This window comes from Vespa velutina, chromosome 3, assembly GCF_912470025.1.
Source record: "Vespa velutina chromosome 3, iVesVel2.1, whole genome shotgun sequence".
Classification (NCBI taxonomy): Eukaryota; Metazoa; Arthropoda; class Insecta; order Hymenoptera; family Vespidae; genus Vespa; species Vespa velutina.
This window is the reverse complement of record NC_062190.1, coordinates 3,110,117-3,130,797: the sequence shown is the minus strand read 5'-3', so window position 1 is coordinate 3,130,797 and position 20,681 is coordinate 3,110,117. Positions and strand designations below refer to the sequence as shown.

Genomic DNA, 20,681 nt, shown 5'->3' with positions numbered 1-20,681 from the left:
TCCGCATTGTATGCAGAGAGAATATATCTCCTTTCTCTCATATGGGTAGGATAATAACATTGCGCGCAAGCGTAAATGTTTATGGGCACGATTATATCCTACCTTTTACTTCATTTTACTTTTCGAATTTCGGAAAGTACGTCATACCTACTAGTGTGATGATTGAATCCAATGTTACGATGGTCCTACTATTTTTAAGCGGGGAGCAAATCTCCTCTAATTAACATTGGGAGTCAGAATTCTCGGTAAATGAATTATCACCCCGGTATCGCGAATTTTATGGATTTGGGTCTTCAGATGTAACAACCTTCACGTGGTGAGACCTGATTTGATATTACTTGCGATATAAGTAACACTGAGTGAATGGCTGCATATTTAAATGCTTTTCCAAAATCTATTTTTTCTAATTTTAACTGAACATTTAAGTACTTGTATTCTACGTTATTAATTATACTTCGATAGATAAGCAGATTATATATTGTAAACTTTTTAAATAATTTTTTAAATTAACACTGAAAAATTCTAATTTCTTTATTTCTCATTATTTCATATTTATTTTTATATTTATTTACCCATATTTTATTTTCTATCCTATTTATATTCGCCATTATATCCACATATTTGAGAATTCAATATATTCATCAGCGGTTTTCTTTCTAGCAGTTGTTGCTATTACTTTATATATATATGATCTTATGTATTTTGACCCAAGTAATATAGAACTAAATACACTTTAACTATTTATATAAGTTTAACTAGAAACAAAAAATATAATATAAATATATAAAATACTTTTCAATTAATTTATCTTTAAAGTTTTGGCTTATAGTTTTATTTTGCTTTAGTCAGATATATTATCATTTGTCAGATTTTCACTGCAACATAAAAATTCTTCTCAGACATTAATTGGATTGTTAGATTTCGTTTGAGAGAGATATAATTTACATGAGTTTATACACCGGCGGTACAATAGGCGCATAGCAAGAAACAGTATTTCCCTATTGCTTTTATAGTTCATATTTTTTCCATAATTGTCGCTGCAATCGTATATGCTATGAGCGATAAGTAGTCAATCATTAATCAAAACTGAATTATCGATAATGATAAATTATTTTTATCGATACATCAGTACACTCTACAATAAAGTTGATGAAGCATATTATCAATTGATTTTATTTATGTAATAGATTTTTCAGAATATTTTATTAAAATATTTAATATTTTATTATATATAAGATACATATATATTTATAGTTATTTATTTATTTATTTATTTATTTATTTATGAAAAATTATACGTTTATTATATAGCTCTATATTATTATTTATATAATTTCCTAGGATAAATTTTAAACATTTAGATATTACAAATTTTTTGTTCATGTATATTTTTTTTTTCAATTTTCAACATTAATTTAAAATTTTTTAATATAAAATGAAAATCTTTTCAGAAGGTGAATTTGATCATCGATTGTTTGAGAAAATGCAAAAATTTTATTTCTTGGTGGGATTTGATCCTTGATCGCTTGAATAATCTATTAGATTTTGCAAAATCCTAAGAAATTTATTATAGCCATCTACCAATACGGCGGTAACTATTTACAGAACTTAAAACATTGAAGTCCTATAAAAACTTCAGTATTGTCAGTTAAACGAAAAATATCGCTGTTTGTAGGACAATGGACGTGATCTCTGATTCTTAAAAAAATTAAGTTTATTTTATAATGAATATAAAATTGAAAATAACAAACGGCTGAAATTATTTGTTAAAATAGAAGAAAGTGAATGTTATATTGTTATTCAGCTAAGAACTTTGAAACGGATTTTGTTTGCAAAATACTAACCTGTATGCGTTACTAAAGTGTTGTATTTTGTTATTACGCCATAATGAAAAAGGATGATGAAAAGTTATTAAATATTTTATTATTAATTTTGATCATGAATTGAAACTTCGTGCTCGTATTGAAATCATATGTACATGCTATAATTTTGTTTGTAAACAAACGTATTTTTATTTCGTATATCCACGTGTTATGTATACTTTTCGGAATTGTATAGAATGGCTGAAAAAGATGGTAAAATCGAATTTGTGACAGAACCTTTTCCTATTAAACCTCGAAAATTCGGACCACAAAATGTTGTTGTACGTCTTAGAAGAAGAGAAACGTTTGGCTGTCCATATCCTGGAACTCATGTTCATAGTGCTAGACAATTTTATCAAAATGTATTTCCAAATTTTACAATTATGAATGTGGAAAAGCCTCCTTGTTTTCTCAGGAAATTCAGTCCAGATGGAAAATATTTGATTGCTTTTAGTGCAGATCAAACATCTATAGAAGTATATGAATATCGTGGAGCATCTGCTGCAGCAGATCTTTTAGCTGAAATTGAAGGTGAATACATAGGACATAAAAATGATGATGTTAGTATTAATATAAGATGCAATGTTTTCAGTCGATTTTTCAAGGTATTTATCCTGTAATTTCGTGTTCTAAGTTTAATGTAGTTTAATTTTTAAATATATTTATATATTTTTAAAATAATTATAGGCTAAATGGACAATTAATGTGGTTCAGTGCAATCAACAATTAAATAGAGAATGTAGTCTATTTACAGATGATTGTCGTTATGTTATTGTTGGCTCTGCGGCACATATTCCTGATGAACTCAGGCCTCATTTTTATCAAGTATGTATAGAAGAATATATTGCAAATATATAGTTATAATATCATTTAGAATATCATTCGGTAATCTCATTCGATAAAGATTATTTTAACATTGCATTGTTTTTTAAGATTTATTCAAATAATGAAGCATTGACACCCAATCCAAGATCTCCACTAGAGGATTATACTCTGCACTTAGTTGATATACGAGATGGAAAATTATGTCATACTAGACATTTCAAAGTTGATAAAATATATTTATCACATAATCAAGGTATTTATATAAAATAATTCTATTACAAAAGAATATTAAATAAGTAATTCATATTAAATTTTAGGTCTCTATTTATACAAAGATATTTTGGCTGTGTTATCTGTGCAACACCAAACTATACATGTATTTAAAATTCTTAATGGAATGTTTATATATATCAAGTTAATAGGAAGGTATGATTACAACCATTTAACCATCTTTCTTCTAAGCATAAAAAAGTAGTTATTAAATAAATATCAAACATTTAAAAATAGGTTTTGTATGGGAGATGAAGCTTATTTATTTTCATTTGGTGCATGGCGTGGCGTAAATTATAGATCATTTAGGGATACGAGAATAAACAGCCTTAAACACAAATTATTAGTATTTTTATATAGAAGAGCAGAGTATATAAGTGATACAACTAATGACCCATATGAATTGAGACGATTTTATCAATATTTTGATCAGGTATATTAAATCATAATATGTAATTAATTATAAGTAACATGTTTTTATTGATATTTATACTCTGATATAATATTTCAGTTGAATGCATTGAGAATGTGGAAGATGCAATTATTGGATGCAAATCATATACTTATAAGGTTTGCTAGCGAAGAAGTTGCAACTCTTCAGGCAAATGAACCAAATGCACAACCAGCTCTTCTTGTTGTATATAATATGGAGACTGCTAAAATTTTGGCAGTATATGATAATGCATCTACTCAATTATTAACCCAATTTGAAAATTTCAGTGATTTTTTTAGAAATGCTAGAATGAGTACAGATTGCCAGTACATGTGTTCCCCGTCAAATAATATTTATGCACGGTACTACATTTTCTTCTACATAAAAAAAAAAAAAGATCTACAAAAAATTACTTTCATATTTAAAATATGTTTGCTAACAATTTAATGAATTCTATAGATTAATGCAACAGAGATTTAAACAGACAATAGTCAGTGCCAGATATGGTGGTATTACAGAGGCGACAAAAAGATTACTTGCGCAATTACCAATTTGTGCTCAATCTTATTCAAGTTCTCCATACCTTGATCTATCTTTATTCTGTTATGATGATAAATGGGTATCTATGATGGAACGACCTAAAGCTTCTGGAGAACATCCTATTCGGTACATTGGTATTTAAGTTTATTTTATATTACCTTGATTATAATTTAACATGTAATTTTTTATTTTTCATAGCTTTTATGCGCGTGATTCAGGTCTTCTAAAATTCAAAATGTATGCAGGAATGTTTGGTCGTACAGCACCAACTGCAGCAAGAAGATTAGTAGCGTTTATTTTTCATCCAACAGATCCATTTGCTATATCAGTTCAACGTACCAATGCTGAATACATTGTCAGTTTCCATATAAGGCATATCTGAATGATGTATAATGATATTGTATCAAAAGTTTCTATTTTCAAGATATTGTTGCTCTGTTTTACTAAGCTGCTTAAAATAATTTGGTAGTATATAAAATACTTTTCTAAGAACAAAAATATCATATTTATATTGATATATGGCAAGATATAAATGTAAATAAAAAATTCTTTATACCTAGATTTTTGTACAAAATAATAAGGATTCAATATTTAATATCATCATTTAGAGTCACAATTGCCTCCTTTATTGTACATAAGCAGGATAATATAAAATTCTTGCCATAATATTTTATTCTGAAGATTATAAAAACATTTTTAACATTAATTTAATATACAAAAAATTGATATAAATACAAAATATTGATAAAGAAGAATAAGTTATAAAAAAACATTCTTTTAACAATAAACTTTTGAAGAATTTTAGCTTTATACAAATTGTATTTTTATTAATGTTTATAATATATATTGCTTCATTATCCAATAATTTCCCAATACAAAGATAAATTTACATTATACGAATGCAAAAGCAGAATTAAATAAATTAAAAAAAACATTTGTAAAATAATTTATAATGACGTGTAGATAATTTGTGAAAATCATATTTTATGTATTAAATATATTTAAAAATCAACTTATGAAAAAGAAAAAGGAAGAAAGATAAGGAGTTATATAGAAACGATGTAAAAAAAAAATGTTAGATTGATTTGATATTCATCTGATGATCGAACCATAATTGGCCACAAAAATCTTACATTCCTTTCGACCGCCATTGTTATAGCAACCTGTAGCTCCTTCGAGCTCCTTGCAGCACCACCTATAACCCACGCCAAAGAACTACAAGCTACGTGTCGTAATCATAAAAAAAGGATGTAACGTGAGCTACGGCCGTGCAATGGTGTTTGGATATTATTCATATTACATTTCATAGTATAATCGGCAGTATTGGTATAAAAAGACAAAGAAAGGGAAAAAAAGAAACTTATCTTCGAGCACGACATTAGTACAAGATAACCTGATTCTGGCGTCCATGTATATTTGGAAATGTAAGTAAAGCGTGTACATCTTTTTACTTATTCAAACATGCAAGCTTCTTTGCATCTTTTTTCTTTAATGCTCTAACATATATTTATATTTCATTATATAAAAATGGTACTTTCTAAATTTTACTGTTATAAAGATGACGTTGTTTGACGTATAAAATTATCCATTATAGTTTTCGATGAAAGCGTCCTAATTACCACGCTCGGTCAATGCTGCGTTCTTAAATGAGAATGCAGACCTTATTTAACAAAGATGTTGCATCCTTCGTGTAGTTTCATTATATTCACTTCTAGAATCGTTTATATTCTGAGGAAGATCATACAGTTGTATTATTTTCAACAAAAAGCTTACAACTATGACAAATTATCATCAATATCCTTTGTTTATTTATCATGTTTTTTTTTTTTTTTATTACAGATATTCTGCTGAAATACAATTTAAAATATATTCTTAAAGAACAGTTATGATAAAAAGTTAACATTGTTTATTAGAATTTGATTACTTAGTTTATTGAAGTTTAGTATTATGTTTATCTTCCAGTTATTAATTATTATTTTTATTAACTAATCATTCAAAGTTTGATATAATACAAAGATAAAAAAGCTTTTTTAAAAACGTGTATACGTGCATGTTTTATATTTTTGTTAAAAAAGAACGGATAAGATTATGTTTAATAATCAAATGACAAGTACAACATCAAATGAAAATGATTGTACAGAAGAACACAATTTGAATAATGAAAGAAAAGAACAGAAATTCATTATAGATGTGAGTCCACCAAACGATAATAGATATTTTGTGAAGCGAGCATATACATCACCAAGAATACTTAGTAAATCAGTACCACGAAGAAATAGAAGTTTCATTCGTTATAAAATAAATAGATCATTAAGTTTTGATAATGCTAAGAATGATCGTTTATTTAAATCTCCTAATTCTAGTTCAGGAAGTAGTTCTTTTGATAATGATAAGCATTTAACAAGATCAGCTAAAATAATGAGAGCACTAAATTTTAATTGTAGCCCTTTTTATAATCAAAGAAAGAAAATAAAAAAGACATTAAATTTTAACTTAACTCCAAGTCCAAAGAAATTTTCCAATCTCAGAATTTCACGAGATAATATAAATTTCAATTTGACTTCATCTTCGCCTAAAATTAATAAAACTTTGAATTTTGACACAAGTCCAAGTGATTCTAGTACCAATAGTATATTACTTACATCATTTGATTCTATGGATGAAAATCAAAATCAAACTCCTTCTCAGCGAAATACAAAGACTAAAAAGTTATTGAATTATATTACACCCAAGAAAAGGATGTATGTTTCATCTCCAGATATGGATATTTCTTCTCCATCTTTACGTCTTAGTCTTAAAGAAAAAATTGATGACATTGTACAAATGAGTAGTTTGCCTGTTCCACATTCTTTCAATAAAGATAGAAAAGCGTTAAATTTTAATACTCGCTGCAATATCAGCACACCAAGAAATTTGTATGCTGATTTTTCTAACGAGGATGATGAAAGACCATGTACACCTGAAAATACAATTTCTATTGTTCCTGAAAGTATGAGTGCCATAAAGAAGAGTCATAAAAAGGTAAAAATATTTTTTTATTGAACTTATATTTTTATTAATTTACTGTACAAGTATTCTTGTATTCCTTTTTACATAGGAAAGATCTCTACGACAAACGGATAATTTATCTACAAAGCATGCAAATGTATTACAAAAATTAACAGATCCTTTCATGGTTGAGCAATTTGATAATTTGCAAACAGAAAAAAGACCCTTAACTCCACCAATGGCTGAAAAAAGTATTGTATCTGTCTGTGATACAAATTCTATTAAGCAATCTCATAAAAAAGATAAAAATAAGAAAAAAATGTCAATATTTCATTCAGGTGATGAACTTTCTGACTCAGGATCTATTTTTGATTATTCTATAGAATCCATAGAACAAGGAAATATACAAGAAAAAAATAATACATGCCATACTGATCTTGATCTTAATAAAAATGAAGATAATATGGACTGTGATTCAAATAGTAACAATGTATCAACAAATAGTATTGGTTGTTGTGAATTGATAAATAGTTCAAATGAAACTGAAAACGATCAAATTATGGATAATGTCAGTAATATGGATACAAAATCTAGTTCTTGCCTTGAAGAACAAACATGTAACATAGTTTCCCAGAATCCTTTACCAAGTACTAGTAATGCCAATGAGAAAAGCAGGCCAGTAACACCAAATGCACTTGAAACAAATTCTATATCTTCAATAAGAGTAATCACTCCAGAAAATCATATAAATTTTTTACAACATATTCAAACTGAGTCAATTAAAAAATCTCATAAGAAGATTAAAGATGAAAATAGGAAGAAACTTTTTTTACCTAGAAGCCTTGAACATAAACTTAAAGAAGAAAAATTGGATACTACTAAAAATAAACTTTCGGAAGTATCAAAAGATGATCAAAATGATAATAATATTCTAGCAAATATTGATACAGAAATTAATATTCGTGCAAGTACACCTGAAAACGTTAATTCTAGCAGATTGTTATTGTCAAACTTTAGTTCAGTTAAAAAATCACATAAAAAAGACAAGCATAATAAAATTGTTTCAGAATTTATGCGACGTCAAAAATTGTTAAGTAGAGATGCAGATTATAACAATGTGCAACGTGAAATGCACAATGACGTAAACAAGAAAGATCAACGAAAAATAAAGAACAAATCTATTAACAGTGATACTATGTCTAATTTACATTTAGATAATATCAAATTTAACAATAAACTGTCTCCTAGTAAAAGAAAAATATTGTCCAATTTATCAGATGATGATTTATTACATTTATTGTGCAATTCTAAATCAAAACAAAATGAGGGTGGAAGTACGGAGGAGTTCAAAATTTGTACACCAATAAAGAAAAGAAAACCATTACTAAAAACTGGTTTGAAATCTGATTGTTTACATGATGTACAGTCAGATAAAAATGATTCATTTGAAGAAGAGATAATGAATATTGATGCATCTCGATGTATAACGCCAATTCTAAGACATCTTGGTTGTACAGTATTACCAGTGCATAATACGGATCTATTAAAAACAGATAATGATGGAAAGACTGCAAATAATGAAAAAAGTAATTCAGTAGAGGAACAACAGCCTGATACGCAAGATCAAAATGGAAGATCAACGCCCAAAAATATGTCTACAATAGAATTACTTCCTAACATTAATTCTATTAAAAAATCTCATAAAAAGGATAAACGTGGAAATGGATTACATAGAAGCCTTATTTTAGAACAAGAAAAATTACTTTTAAAGAAAAATGATTATGAATTTTTACAGGTCGTAGATCATAGAACTTCAACAATAGTTTCTAAACCAAATGATAATAAATCAAGTTTAGCTGATAATACTTCTTCAAACAACATATTGAACGATGGTAGTAATAATAGTGGGGAAAGTTCTACAATTACAATTTATAAAAATCCCCAAAGTTTCAATCAAGATGTTAATGTTAAAGATAGAAAAGATATGCTAACAAATGATACTACCTCATCTAATAGAACTCCACCTAACTGTTTAATGGTAAAAAATTATATTAGACTGTTGCAAGCAACTTCAATAAAAAAATCCCATAAAAAAGAACGAGATCGTAAAAAACACAAAATAATAAACAATGATCTAGAATTGTCAGATGAAGGATCTATATTTGGAGAAAATGAAAAAGTTGATTCCTTAGAAGATTTACATATTGAAATTAATAGCAATGAGACTGATATAGATAGATCTGATTATGTATAAATTATAAATGGAAAGATATAATTAAAAGAAAGTAAAACAAACAAGGTATTTATTATTAATCATTATTAATACGTTAACTAGAATATTTTTACTAATTCATATCTTTTTTAGATTTAATTAATTATAACTGAAGAGTCCACATTTTTTTAGTGGCAATATTCTAAGGATGGATTTATATTCATTCATGTAAGGCATTCTTATTTTCAGTATTTCCAGTAAAACACATAATACAGCCTTTTGTTGGCATTAATGTATTTGCTCTCTTATTTTTTTATGAACCTAATTTAATGTTAATAGTATTCTTATAAGAAAAATCTCTGATTTAAAGCTGAATACACCAACAAATGAGAAGAATCTTTGTTAAAAACGAATCTATGATACAATATAATTTTCATATTAATTTTTTATACATTATTGTTAACAGTATTCGTAAATGTAAATTTTATAAAATTAATCCTATTCTAACAGTGATATATTAACCAAATTATTATTTTAAAAACTAACATCATTGATGAAATAATTGAGGATGTTAAAATTAGGCCAATTATTTCTTGTAATACCTTAATAATATTAAGTAATTATCTTAAGACATTAATCAATGCGAAAGTTATTTCAAAAGGTGTTGGTTAATGTTTATTAAAACTACTTTTAGTGTAGAATGATTGATCATAATCTGGGGCCAATTTTTCTGCACTTTAGTTATAATAGATTATAAAAAAAGAAGTAACATCTAACTTTATAATGTAAAGTGATATCATTATTGGTTTCATCATTACAACACATTATAAAGGGAAATACATATAAGTTGTGAGATGATAATAATAAGACTAACACAGCTTTATGCTGAATGTTTAAAAATTGCTAATTAGTATTACCAAGGATGATGGTGTCAAGATATATTGAAAAAGTTACACGGCAATATAATCGAAATTGTTTCTTATAAGAAGTTTAGTTTATATCTGATATATGTTTGTTACAAAATAGTAAGACATTGTTAAGTTAACTTCCACGTATCATTACCTAAAGCCTGTTATATTTGGTAGATAATTTATAAATACTATGTTTTTATTTTATGTCGTTTATTTAGTATTTTTACATAAACTAGTTATTTTTTTACGTATAAATTGGACTATGAATCAAGGTGCATTTTGACTTATCATATATTACGAATAATACACTTGCATTAAAATATCAGGCATATGTACATATCTGTTTCTATGTTGGGAATTCCACTTTTAAAATATTGAAGATATGTAAATCCTAGTATAAATGTGATATGTATATAATGCTTAACTTTAGTAAGTATCGTTTAGATATAAGAATTACATTTCAAATATAACTATGTTCCTTATTAAACTCTCTTTCATTTCTCTTTTTTTAAAAAGAAACAAAAAATATTAAAATGCTATAATAAATAATAATGTTTGTTTCATCAATATAAAATACAGTATTTACGTTTGATGATTGGTTGCATAGAGAAATAAAATTTTTTTGTGTTACTATAAGTTAAAAGGTTAAAACCATTATCCATATGAAAGCTTGTACCATAGCTTGTGATATCGTTTACCATTACATCTTAATCTAGTATATTTAGTATGTATATTCTGCATGTTTGTAACGAAGTATTTTGTACATTTATATAAAAAAAAAAAAAAAAATAAAATAACATAAAGGCAACATTTATTAAAAATTTAAATCTTGATTAAATCAATTAAGTAATGAAATATGAGAAGTATTGAAAGATAAGTACAGAAAATTTATTACATACATTAATTTATATTATTATACAAAGAATTTCAAACATATCTGTATTACAGAGCCTTTTGAATCACAGCTATAATTCGCGCGTAAAGAAGTTGTAAAAACTAATATGGTGAATTACATTCATTGGGTTAGCAGTGGTTACTGATTGGTGACTCTGCGCACGCTCGCTATTGGTGCTAAACAATATGACGTAAAAATATTTATCCAGTGTTGAATATTGTTGATCAAATATGTGTACACTCTATATTAACATGATTCATGATTGAAAAAACGGACTGCCAATGTGGTCATATGTACAAAGTTATTTTAATAACATAGTGTAGTAAAGGTTATTGTTACTCATTAAATAAAAAATTTTGTTACTCATTAAATAAAAAAAGTTTTTGAACGATATTGAACAAATAATTTAAGGAAACATCCAGGAAATCATTTATTGTTATATTTTTTAGAGTTAAGTCATCATGGGAAAGTTAAATGTTACGATGTTACGTTATTTAACGAAGGAAGATTTCCGTGTATTGACGGCTGTAAGTATAAAAACAGAAATAGCAGCATAATACAAGATTTATTACAGATACGTGTATATGGATAAACTTGCAATTTTTAGATTGAAATGGGTATGAAAAATCATGAACTTGTACCAGCTTCACTTGCTGCACAGATAGCAAATTTGCGTTATGGTGGTGTTCATAAATTATTAAAGGAACTGTGTAAGCATCGATTACTCAGTTATGAAAGAGGAAAACATTGTATGTTATATGTAAAAATTTATTTTTAATTATTACTGTTTTGCTATATATATATATATATTAAATTATATGTAATGTATTATTTCAGATGATGGTTATCGTTTGACGAATGCTGGTTATGATTACTTAGCCTTAAAAGTATTGACACAAAGAGGCATTGTTGGTTCTTTTGGCAACCAAATAGGTATTGGAAAAGAATCGAACATTTATGTAGTTGCAGACGAAGAAGGAAATCCAGTCTGCTTAAAGTTACATAGATTAGGTAGAACATGCTTCAGAAATATCAAAGGAAAAAGAGATTACCATCAACACAGAAAATCTGCATCCTGGTTGTATCTATCTCGAATATCAGCAACAAGAGAGTTTGCTTATATGAAAGCGCTCATGGATAGAGGATTTCCAGTACCAAAACCAATTGATTTTAATCGACATTGTGTTGTTATGGAGCTGGTTGAAGGTGGACCTTTGTAAGTTTTTATTATGAGTTGAATTTATTATTTATATTTAATTTTATTATAATACATTAAATTTCAATGTGTAGGTGTGGTGTTTATGAAGTAAATGATGTGGAAGCATTGTATGATGAATTGATGAATTTAATTGTCACACTTGGAAATTATGGTGTTATCCATGGTGATTTTAATGAATTTAATATTATGATAACGAATGATGGTAAACCAATTATTATTGATTTTCCACAAATGATTTCCACCGAGCATATAAATGCAGAGCTTTATTTTGAAAGAGATGTCAATTGTATTCGTGATTTTTTTAAAAGAAGATTTGGATATGAAAGTGAACTCTATCCTACCTTCAAAGATGTTTTGTAAGTCAAATAAATTTTTATTCTAAACATACATTTTCAATTATGCTGTTAATGACAATGTTTAAATATATTTTTAGACGAGAAGATTGTGTTGATATAGAAATTAAAGCTAGTGGTCTTACAAAACAGATGGAAAAAGATCTATTAATAGAAATGGGTTTTGAAAAGGATGAAAGTGACGGAACGTATGATGATGATGATAATGATAATAATGTTCAAGAGTTAAATGTCGAAAATGAAATAGATAATTTACGATCAGAAGTGGAACAATTGATGCAAGAAGATATACCTTCATTAAGATATAAACAGGAAGAAAAAATTGAATCTTTAAAAGAAGAAATTGATACAAATATCGAAATAAGGCGACTCAAAATAAATGACAATAAAGATAATGATAATATAGATAAAACAAATAAATCGATAGAAAATAAAGCTGACATTCCATGCGAAATTGGAACTATGGAAAATTTAAATACTGTTCTTTCGTCAAATTGTACTAACACATTAAAGACTGATTCTATTGATGATAATGAATTTAGTGATCTAAACAGTGTCAGAAGTGTTTCGACAGCAGCCACTATATCACCGAATGTAATAAAAAAGAGAACAAAACAATCTTTAGAAAAACGAGAAAGGAAGGGCCTTTCTAGAAAGATTCTAGTGAAAGGTGAAGCTAGTGCAGTAACTAGAGTTAGAAGGGAAAATAGAGATACTATCAAACAGTCTACTACAGGTATATGGGGTTGGGAGTAAGATTATTATTTATCTTTAAATTATTATAACAATAACAAAAAAATGTATTTTTACTATACAAAAGTGCGTAGATAATACTGCAAATATAAATTGAATTTATATGATTTATATATGCCATCGTACACTATACAGTTTTTAATTTATTTTTTGTGTAATCCATTATGAATGAAATTATTTCCTATCCAATACCTATTAGATTTCATTTTGTATTAGAATTTTATTAAGTCTTCATATGCAGTAATCTCTAATGAACACTTAAGCAATCGATGTTATTAATGTGATCAATTGTTTTTTCTTTATTACAATGAAAATATTGTCAAGCGAACTATTTGTGTTTAATTTCTTTTTTATTCAAATATAATAAATATCTATATATTTTTGAATTTATAATTCAAAACTGACTTATCTACAGTAAGCAAAATTTATTTCTAGCAATAACAGCAGATGGCGCCACAGTAATTTTCTTTACAAAAAATTTTTGTAATATATAAAATATTTATTTTATTGATTTTAAATCTTTTAAAAACGCTTAAGTCTCACTTAGCTTAAACATTAATTTGAGCAGTAGATATGCATCTAATAAAAAAGCTACATGAATTGTTACGAGCTTTTAAGTGTTTATAATTTCATTTATAATTTGATATTTTATTTATAATTTCTATTGATAAATTATTACAAATTCTATAAGGAAAGATATACATATCTAGGTATTATGATAGCAGAAAAGAAATAAACTTTTTTCATGGAAGGAATGTAGGAAAATCGTTAGAATGTAATTAAAAAAATTCAATGAGGTCTTTGAATGTCTGAGTTATTAGAAACCACTTAGACATTGTATTGTTGTATTGATGTATACGTATTTTTTGAATGTACGAAGCATAGTATGTGTGAGTACATTAGTTACAAGATACTTTATACAATAAGGTCTTACAGCAATGCTGCGAGCCAGTTTCCAAAAAGAAAAAATTGAAACGTTTGCGCTTCAAAAAAAAGAATAGTTTTTTTCTTCACTAATATACAATAAAATAGTGCACTTTATCCTTGTATTCAAATATATAATGACAATTCAAACAATGGTGTAAGTATTAAATGTCTAATAAAAGTAAAAATAAATATATATGTTATATCAGTCGTCTATAAAATGGTGACTTAATAATTATTTTTTCTATAGGAAAAAATGTATGATAAACATATAAATGTATGTCATAAATTTTTATAAGTACGTTAATTTGTTTGGTGGGTTATCATATCGAGAGAAAATTACGAAAGAAAAAGCAACGTCAGACACATCTTTTTTACATTAATAACGAGTTCGTGTAACACTTGTTTCAATTGAAAAGTAAAATATTGATATCAATTCGATCCTTTGAACCATCTCATAAGGCCCCGAAGTTACTATATGTTGTTAACGGGATATAACATCTTATTTAATTAAGCACTTGGCATCAATCTTGTTGTTTTCTTTAATGTCATTAATATATGCAACATTGCTTCTTTATTTGTTAATTAATTGGATTTATAAAATTTATTGAAATTCTATGGAATCATCGAATTTATTGAATCGATAATAAAACAAAACTGAGCCATGACAATGTGATTGATAAAGGATAACAATATAGATAATAGTTACAACATAATTAGAAATAAACATTAAAAACGAAATTTCTATATTCTACAATGTAGTACTGTAATCTAGAAATCACTGTCCAAAATGCATATATTGTATGAAGCTGAGATCTACAGAAATATCGCAGGAAACTAAAGTACTCTACTTTATTTCTATTGTTTATTCTATTTATATTTCTTAATATTTTTAATATATATATATATATATATATATATATATATATATATATATATATATATATATATATTATAATCACTTAATATGCATACTTTTTGAAATATTAGAGTAGCAGCATTCATTTTTAAATTCACAGGTAGTAGAATACATTTAGTTTACAGCGAACATGTTTGCAGAGATTATAATTATTAATATAGTAATATATTATATATATATATTTATATATATATATATAATTTATAATTATCTATGGCAAGGGTTGGCCCGTTATGAGACATGTATGATATATTCCATAATCGTTTTCATGAAGTATGTAAAACCTTGCAAAGAAATAAAAAAAAAAAAGTAATTCTATCTTTCTATATAGAACTCAAAAGTAATATACTTTAAAATATATTCAACTACACGTGCATGCTGATTTTATTTTACCATATAATTTATATCTTGTATTAATATTATATATTAATTATACAAGCTATATAAGAAAACATCAGCTAAACGATACTTTGTTAGCAGAAAATATATATTATTGCTTATTTACTAAGATTAAACATACTTCAGAATAAAAGTAAATATATACACATAAAATGTGTACACATTGCAATTGTATTACAATCAAAGTTAAAAAGCTGATTAATGCTATCATTTTATACACAATGAAAAAACTATAGAAATACAAAATTTATCTTTTCGTAAATTGACAGCAAGAATGAAGCAGATGACAATTTTATATTTCTATCAGTTTGCTGTCAATATGTGCAATATAAACATAGTATTGTGGAGTACATGTCACCATTAACAGCATGAAAAGATTACAAACTGTTTAATCAAGTTTTCTATCATAGATTACATATTACTTGACACGAAAAACTGGTAGTTATGTGTATACTATTTTTTAAAGGTAGCAATGATAGCAATAACAATAGTAATACTGGTAAATCATATGGCGTGGTAAGCAAATTTTATCCCGCCTAAATATGTAGTATATATGTTTTTGCCTACCTAAGACGTATACTAAAATTTATTATTCGAAATCTACAACTTTATATTAATTTATAATACCAAACATTTTCATACGTACATTCATTACCTATAACCGAATAAAGAAGACTTTATGCTGTTGATACTCTTAAAAGATTATGCCTTTTACTTTTATATCATTTTTATTCTTGGCTGACGATTTTTGATTATTTAACGGACAATGACTTTCTTTATAATCTTATTTATATTAATGGTTTACATTTTACTAAAATGCTTCATACAAGTTCTAGTTTTATAACAGTACAATAGCTGTTACTCGTTAATCTTTGAATAGATGTGCCAAAAAAAATTTTATTTTTTTATATTTTATTTTATCAAGAGTGCAATTATCAGAAATTCGTTTTTTATATGTCATTCTGCCACTATTTGGCAAACATCATCATAGGAATAATTTAATGCATAAGTTTCTCTGCACTATGAACATGCAGTAAGAGAAACTTTTTATGTATGTGTCTATGTATTTAGTTTTGAAGCAACTAATCACACTTAGAAACTATATACTCTCGTATTATCGGAGGTTTTTCGATATATTTTATAGATGAACTAAAAATGCAAGAAGATACGTGTTGATAGAAATGTAGTAAGAAACAAAATGTTTCTTACATATTTAATAAATAATATGCGGCACAAAAAGCAATAAAAATGAGGGTATGCACAAATGTAAAATGTCAAACAAGGTCGTTGACAGATTATTGTAGGAATAAATGGGCTAAAGCCGAGTTTACAATAGCCAGCTCACTTGGTTGAAGCTTATTTTTAAATAATGCAATCATAAGAAAATTATGTTTTTTGTCAAAAAATATCTTAATTTTTACATAAATCAATATGTAAATGTTGCTTGTATAGGAACCTATAATTGTTAATTAATATTTTGAAAATGCATGGTTAACTCGTCTCCATAAAACATGTTATTATATATTCATTAGTTGCGAGTCAAAAAATTTCGTCATTTGCTAGATTAAGTTTATATCATATTATACTATGATAAATCTTTTTTTCTTATAAGTCTTTTCTAATCATCAATCACTTTACCTGCAATAGAATATTTTTCACTAACTGTACAACCATATATCCAAATAATGGATACAAGTATTTTTTTCATGGCCATTGTACGCTCGATCAAAAAAATATCATAATTTGTATCCATATACTAAGTATTGGATTTCAACAATTTCGCAGATATTTGTTTATAAGTACATACATAATATTATTCGAGCATAAACTTATTTTGTACTACATATTTGTTCATTTCTCATAACATGTGATACAGTGTCAAGAAAAAGAATATACCATCTCAAATATTTTAAAAAATATAATAATATCAATTAGAGAGAGACGTCACCAGGATATTTGTTAAAATCCAATACTTCCAATACATACCACGCATATCACTACATAAGCGAGATGGGAGAAATCTAAGTCGAAGGCTTAATTAGAAATCAGATGCCTCCAAGGGGGTGGGTCAGGTGGTGGAGGCAGAGGGACTGGTTACGGACGGCAATGACCTCGTTTTCTACCGCCTTCGTTGCCTTCCTCATCTTCGCCTCCTCTTCGCACTTCAGTATAACGTTCACCTTTTACACTTACGATTTTATTGTCGAGATAGCGCACTAACTTCTTTGGTTCTGTTTTAGGCGCAACCGGACGATGCTCACGAGAATCATCATCCCTGTCGACGTAACTATACCGGGCGATGATACGTGACTTCAATTCCTCGTCATTTACTCTGGCTTTATTTCGACCATTGGGCTAGTATACATAAATTTATCCTTCTTTATTTTTCATGTAAACATATTAAATAGTATGTACTTGTAGTTAGACTATTAAAAATATTAGAAATAGATATATAAGAATATATTTATGGAAAACACATACCGTTAAAAATGTGAGATTACTAACAATACTTTGACCAGCTTCTTGACGATGTAAAGCTAATTGTGCTGCTTTGGCTATGTCACCTCCAGCAACTGCTAAACAATGTCGAGCTTCAGCTGGGCTTGCTGCTGGAAACATTTCTTGTAGAAGTGCGACTTGATGCCAAGATGATTCCTAAAAAGTAAGAAATTTTAATTAAATTATAAATATAATGTATATATATATATATATATATATATATATATATATATATATATATATATATATGTATGTATGTATATATGTACCTCAGAGAAATATTCTCCGCTGGAATCACTACCCGCATCACTTGTTTCTGAGAGATGATGAACTCGCATTCTCTGAGTACCAGGTGGTAAAAGAGCTGCCAAGCTAATATGACTCAATGGATCATGAGGTTGGCAGTTTTCATTTTCCTTACTTCCCTGACGTAGTTTACTCTCAACATCAACTAACCATTTTGATACAGCTTCTTTTTCAATTGTTGAAAATTCAGGAAGACAAGCAGAAACCATTTCGCATAGACCATCTACATCTAACTCTTCCTCCATAGCATTTTCTTCTACCATGCTTACTACATAGCTGAGTACAATGTCATCAATTAAACTAAAAAACACAATAATCAAAGTTAAGATATATATTTTTCTTGGGAATATATAGTAAGTAATAAATATTAATTAACTATGATATTAAGTTACCTTACTAAATAATTAATTAACTATGATATTAAGTTACCTTAGCTGTGCAGTAGGTACTTGTTTCCTCACAAAGCTAAATAAAGCTTTTTTTACTAACTCTTCTTTCTCATCCATTATGCGGCTCATTCTGTATATATAAAGAGATCATTACATATAACAGCATATATTAATTTATTATAATGAACTAAACAAAATTATTTTTTACCTCAATTCAATTATATGTTGGATGTTAAAATCTCAAATAAAAAAAAGTAGATTATTTTCTTAATCCCAATTGAATAGTTGATCAAATGATCTTTGAGATATTTTTTTTTTATTTAAAAGAAGAATACAAAATTTATGTGGACGTGACTACTTTTCTTTTCTAAAGAATTATAAAGAAAATAATGAGCGATGATTTTAAATTAAAAAGAAAAAACTAAGAAAGTAGGTCGTAGTAAAAAGGAAGAGACGAAAAAGCAGAAAGTATTTGAATTGCATGTAACATAGTAAAAGAACTGCTGTTATAAGTGACACGAGTTGCACTTTCCAAACGTATACAAAAGGAGGAGAGATCATCGTATTATCGTTTTTTCACAAATCATCGTGATTTTTATAAAATATTTATGTCATGTATGTACATACATATATATATATATATACATATGTGACGTATACCTACGAATAATATCATCGTCTGTCATTGATCTTATGTTAGGTTAAGAGAAACAAAAATTAACGACAGCTAATTTTTCACATTGAGTTAGGTATACGCTATTTGGATAGAATTTTTTTCTGTTTCTGTGTATGTGTAGTCAAGGTAGGAAGAAACTTTTTAATTAGAGGATTAAGAAGGGAAACATTTGAAAAATCCACAACAACGATGGTGATTAACGTTGACGATAATAAAATGGGAAAAAATGAAAAGACAACGAAGCGACAGGTCTATGGGTAAAAGCGCCGGTGTCACATCACAGTTGAAGCTTTTTGAGTTTGGTGAAGGCGTGAAAAAAGCCTTTCGTTCGACGCCGAGGTCCTTTCATCCCATTATAAAGGACGCTCGAGTCGAGTACGAACCTGATTTATGTTTGTCTCGTTCGTTCGATCTGTCGTGTTCTTCGGGACGCGATGTGAACCCCAAAGGCTCGATAAAAATTTCGTATACAAACAAGGTTCCACGGATTTGACAGTTCGACGTAAGAAGGGATAGAGGGAGGTACAGTGGCGTTCCGTGATGGTCGACGCGCTGCGCACTAAGATTTAAAGAAAAGCGGGGGTAACTTAGTACTCGTTTAGTTTCATTTCACTTCTCTCTTTCTCTTCTTTTTCTCCTTCTTTCTCTTTCTTTCTCTCCTCTCTCTCTCCGCTTCTCTACTTCGTTTTCTCCTTGTGTTACGAGTAGAGAAGGGCGACCTCACCGTTGAGGAGCGAAACATTTACTATTTTTACAATATAAATGGTTATGCCTCTTCGGATCATCCATACGCCATCTTGTTATATATTTCGCGTATGATATAAGTTTGGGTCGGTAATGTAATTTGTTCTGTAGATAATGTTGGGATTCTATTAGACCGATATTATTTGAACCGTTTACAGATCAAAGCAATTAACTACACTTTCAGAAGTTTCCTTTTTTTTTTTTTAAATTTTAGTGCTAATGCACTGATTGGAGTTTACTTTTTATTATATTTAAAATAAATTTCTTTAATAAATAGAAAAGACCACCAAGTAAAAAAAATTTTTATGGTCGTTGAATAATATGTTTAAATGATATAATAATGTATATAACTTCATTAATTTTTTCTACTTTTTATTTTGTTGAAGTTAATCGATTTGGCAAGTGAGTGCGGCTCGTTTATAAATTCAGTTATGAAATTTATGCAATTAAAATTGTTATACTATTGACGATGAATAAATATTGTATTTATAAAATTAATGTTATTTCATAAAATTTTAATATCATTGAAGGAAAGTGAAAAATGTAGAAAATCGTTATTTCGCC

At 27.4% G+C, this 20,681-nt stretch overlaps 4 protein-coding genes across 8 annotated transcripts; 3 read left to right on the top strand and 1 right to left on the bottom strand.

Annotated features, from left to right (window-relative positions):
* The first annotated feature begins 1,161 nt into the window (after positions 1–1,161).
* On the top strand, positions 1,162–4,704 carry LOC124947480 (DET1 homolog). 2 transcript variants are annotated; one of them, XM_047489664.1, is made up of 10 exons: positions 1,162–1,180; positions 1,452–1,591; positions 1,676–2,467; positions 2,550–2,687; positions 2,796–2,940; positions 3,005–3,113; positions 3,195–3,390; positions 3,469–3,752; positions 3,850–4,056; positions 4,129–4,704. In XM_047489664.1, exons 3-10 carry the CDS (start codon positions 2,060–2,062, stop codon positions 4,310–4,312), a joined length of 1,671 nt encoding a protein of 556 aa, XP_047345620.1. In that variant the 5' UTR covers positions 1,162–1,180; positions 1,452–1,591; positions 1,676–2,059; the 3' UTR covers positions 4,313–4,704. The 2 variants fall into 2 exon arrangements, with proteins under 2 accessions (XP_047345620.1, XP_047345619.1); XM_047489663.1 differs by lacking the exons at positions 1,162–1,180; positions 1,452–1,591 and having other exon boundaries at positions 1,614–2,467.
* Positions 4,705–5,110: 406 nt separating this feature from the next.
* LOC124947478 (myb-like protein F) lies at positions 5,111–9,426 on the top strand. Its single transcript, XM_047489658.1, has 4 exons — positions 5,111–5,354; positions 5,770–6,951; positions 7,028–9,217; positions 9,284–9,426. Exons 2-3 carry the CDS (start codon positions 6,019–6,021, stop codon positions 9,170–9,172), a joined length of 3,078 nt encoding a protein of 1,025 aa, XP_047345614.1. The 5' UTR covers positions 5,111–5,354; positions 5,770–6,018; the 3' UTR covers positions 9,173–9,217; positions 9,284–9,426.
* A 1,592-nt stretch (positions 9,427–11,018) lies between these two features.
* LOC124947481 (serine/threonine-protein kinase rio2) lies at positions 11,019–13,391 on the top strand. Of its 2 annotated transcripts, XM_047489665.1 has the most exons (6): positions 11,019–11,264; positions 11,386–11,463; positions 11,544–11,685; positions 11,774–12,152; positions 12,227–12,511; positions 12,589–13,391. In XM_047489665.1, the coding sequence occupies exons 2-6, from the start codon at positions 11,398–11,400 to the stop codon at positions 13,262–13,264; spliced, it is 1,548 nt and encodes a 515-aa protein (XP_047345621.1). In that variant the 5' UTR covers positions 11,019–11,264; positions 11,386–11,397; the 3' UTR covers positions 13,265–13,391. The 2 variants fall into 2 exon arrangements, with proteins under 2 accessions (XP_047345621.1, XP_047345622.1); XM_047489666.1 differs by having other exon boundaries at positions 11,019–11,463; positions 11,544–11,646.
* Positions 13,392–14,054: 663 nt separating this feature from the next.
* On the bottom strand, positions 14,055–20,141 carry LOC124947488 (CUE domain-containing protein 2). Of its 3 annotated transcripts, XM_047489694.1 has the most exons (6): positions 19,757–20,135; positions 18,906–18,936; positions 18,738–18,827; positions 18,272–18,608; positions 17,985–18,158; positions 14,055–17,858 (listed from the first exon to the last, which is right to left on the bottom strand). In XM_047489694.1, exons 3-6 carry the CDS (start codon positions 18,824–18,826, stop codon positions 17,598–17,600), a joined length of 861 nt encoding a protein of 286 aa, XP_047345650.1. In that variant the 5' UTR covers position 18,827; positions 18,906–18,936; positions 19,757–20,135; the 3' UTR covers positions 14,055–17,597. The 3 variants fall into 3 exon arrangements, with proteins under 3 accessions (XP_047345650.1, XP_047345651.1, XP_047345649.1); XM_047489695.1 differs by lacking the exon at positions 18,906–18,936 and having other exon boundaries at positions 18,009–18,158; positions 19,757–20,141; XM_047489693.1 differs by lacking the exon at positions 18,906–18,936 and having other exon boundaries at positions 19,757–20,134.
* Positions 20,142–20,681: the final 540 nt, after the last annotated feature.

Coding starts and splice junctions, on each gene's coding strand:
- LOC124947480 (XM_047489664.1), top strand. CDS start 2,060: ATGGCTGAAAAAGATGGTAAAATCGAATTTGTGACAGAACCTTTTCCT. Junction 2,468..2,549: donor TTTTCAGTCGATTTTTCAAG/GTATTTATCCTG, acceptor AAATAATTATAG/GCTAAATGGACAATTAATGT. Junction 3,114..3,194: donor TATATCAAGTTAATAGGAAG/GTATGATTACAA, acceptor ATTTAAAAATAG/GTTTTGTATGGGAGATGAAG.
- LOC124947478 (XM_047489658.1), top strand. CDS start 6,019: ATGTTTAATAATCAAATGACAAGTACAACATCAAATGAAAATGATTGT. Junction 6,952..7,027: donor TAAAGAAGAGTCATAAAAAG/GTAAAAATATTT, acceptor CTTTTTACATAG/GAAAGATCTCTACGACAAAC.
- LOC124947481 (XM_047489665.1), top strand. CDS start 11,398: ATGGGAAAGTTAAATGTTACGATGTTACGTTATTTAACGAAGGAAGAT. Junction 11,686..11,773: donor TTATGAAAGAGGAAAACATT/GTATGTTATATG, acceptor GTATTATTTCAG/ATGATGGTTATCGTTTGACG. Junction 12,153..12,226: donor CTGGTTGAAGGTGGACCTTT/GTAAGTTTTTAT, acceptor TTCAATGTGTAG/GTGTGGTGTTTATGAAGTAA.
- LOC124947488 (XM_047489694.1), bottom strand. CDS start 18,826: ATGAGCCGCATAATGGATGAGAAAGAAGAGTTAGTAAAAAAAGCTTTA. Junction 18,609..18,737: donor GTACCTACTGCACAGCTAAG/GTAACTTAATAT, acceptor TGTGTTTTTTAG/TTTAATTGATGACATTGTAC. Junction 18,159..18,271: donor GCGGAGAATATTTCTCTGAG/GTACATATATAC, acceptor CTTACTTTTTAG/GAATCATCTTGGCATCAAGT.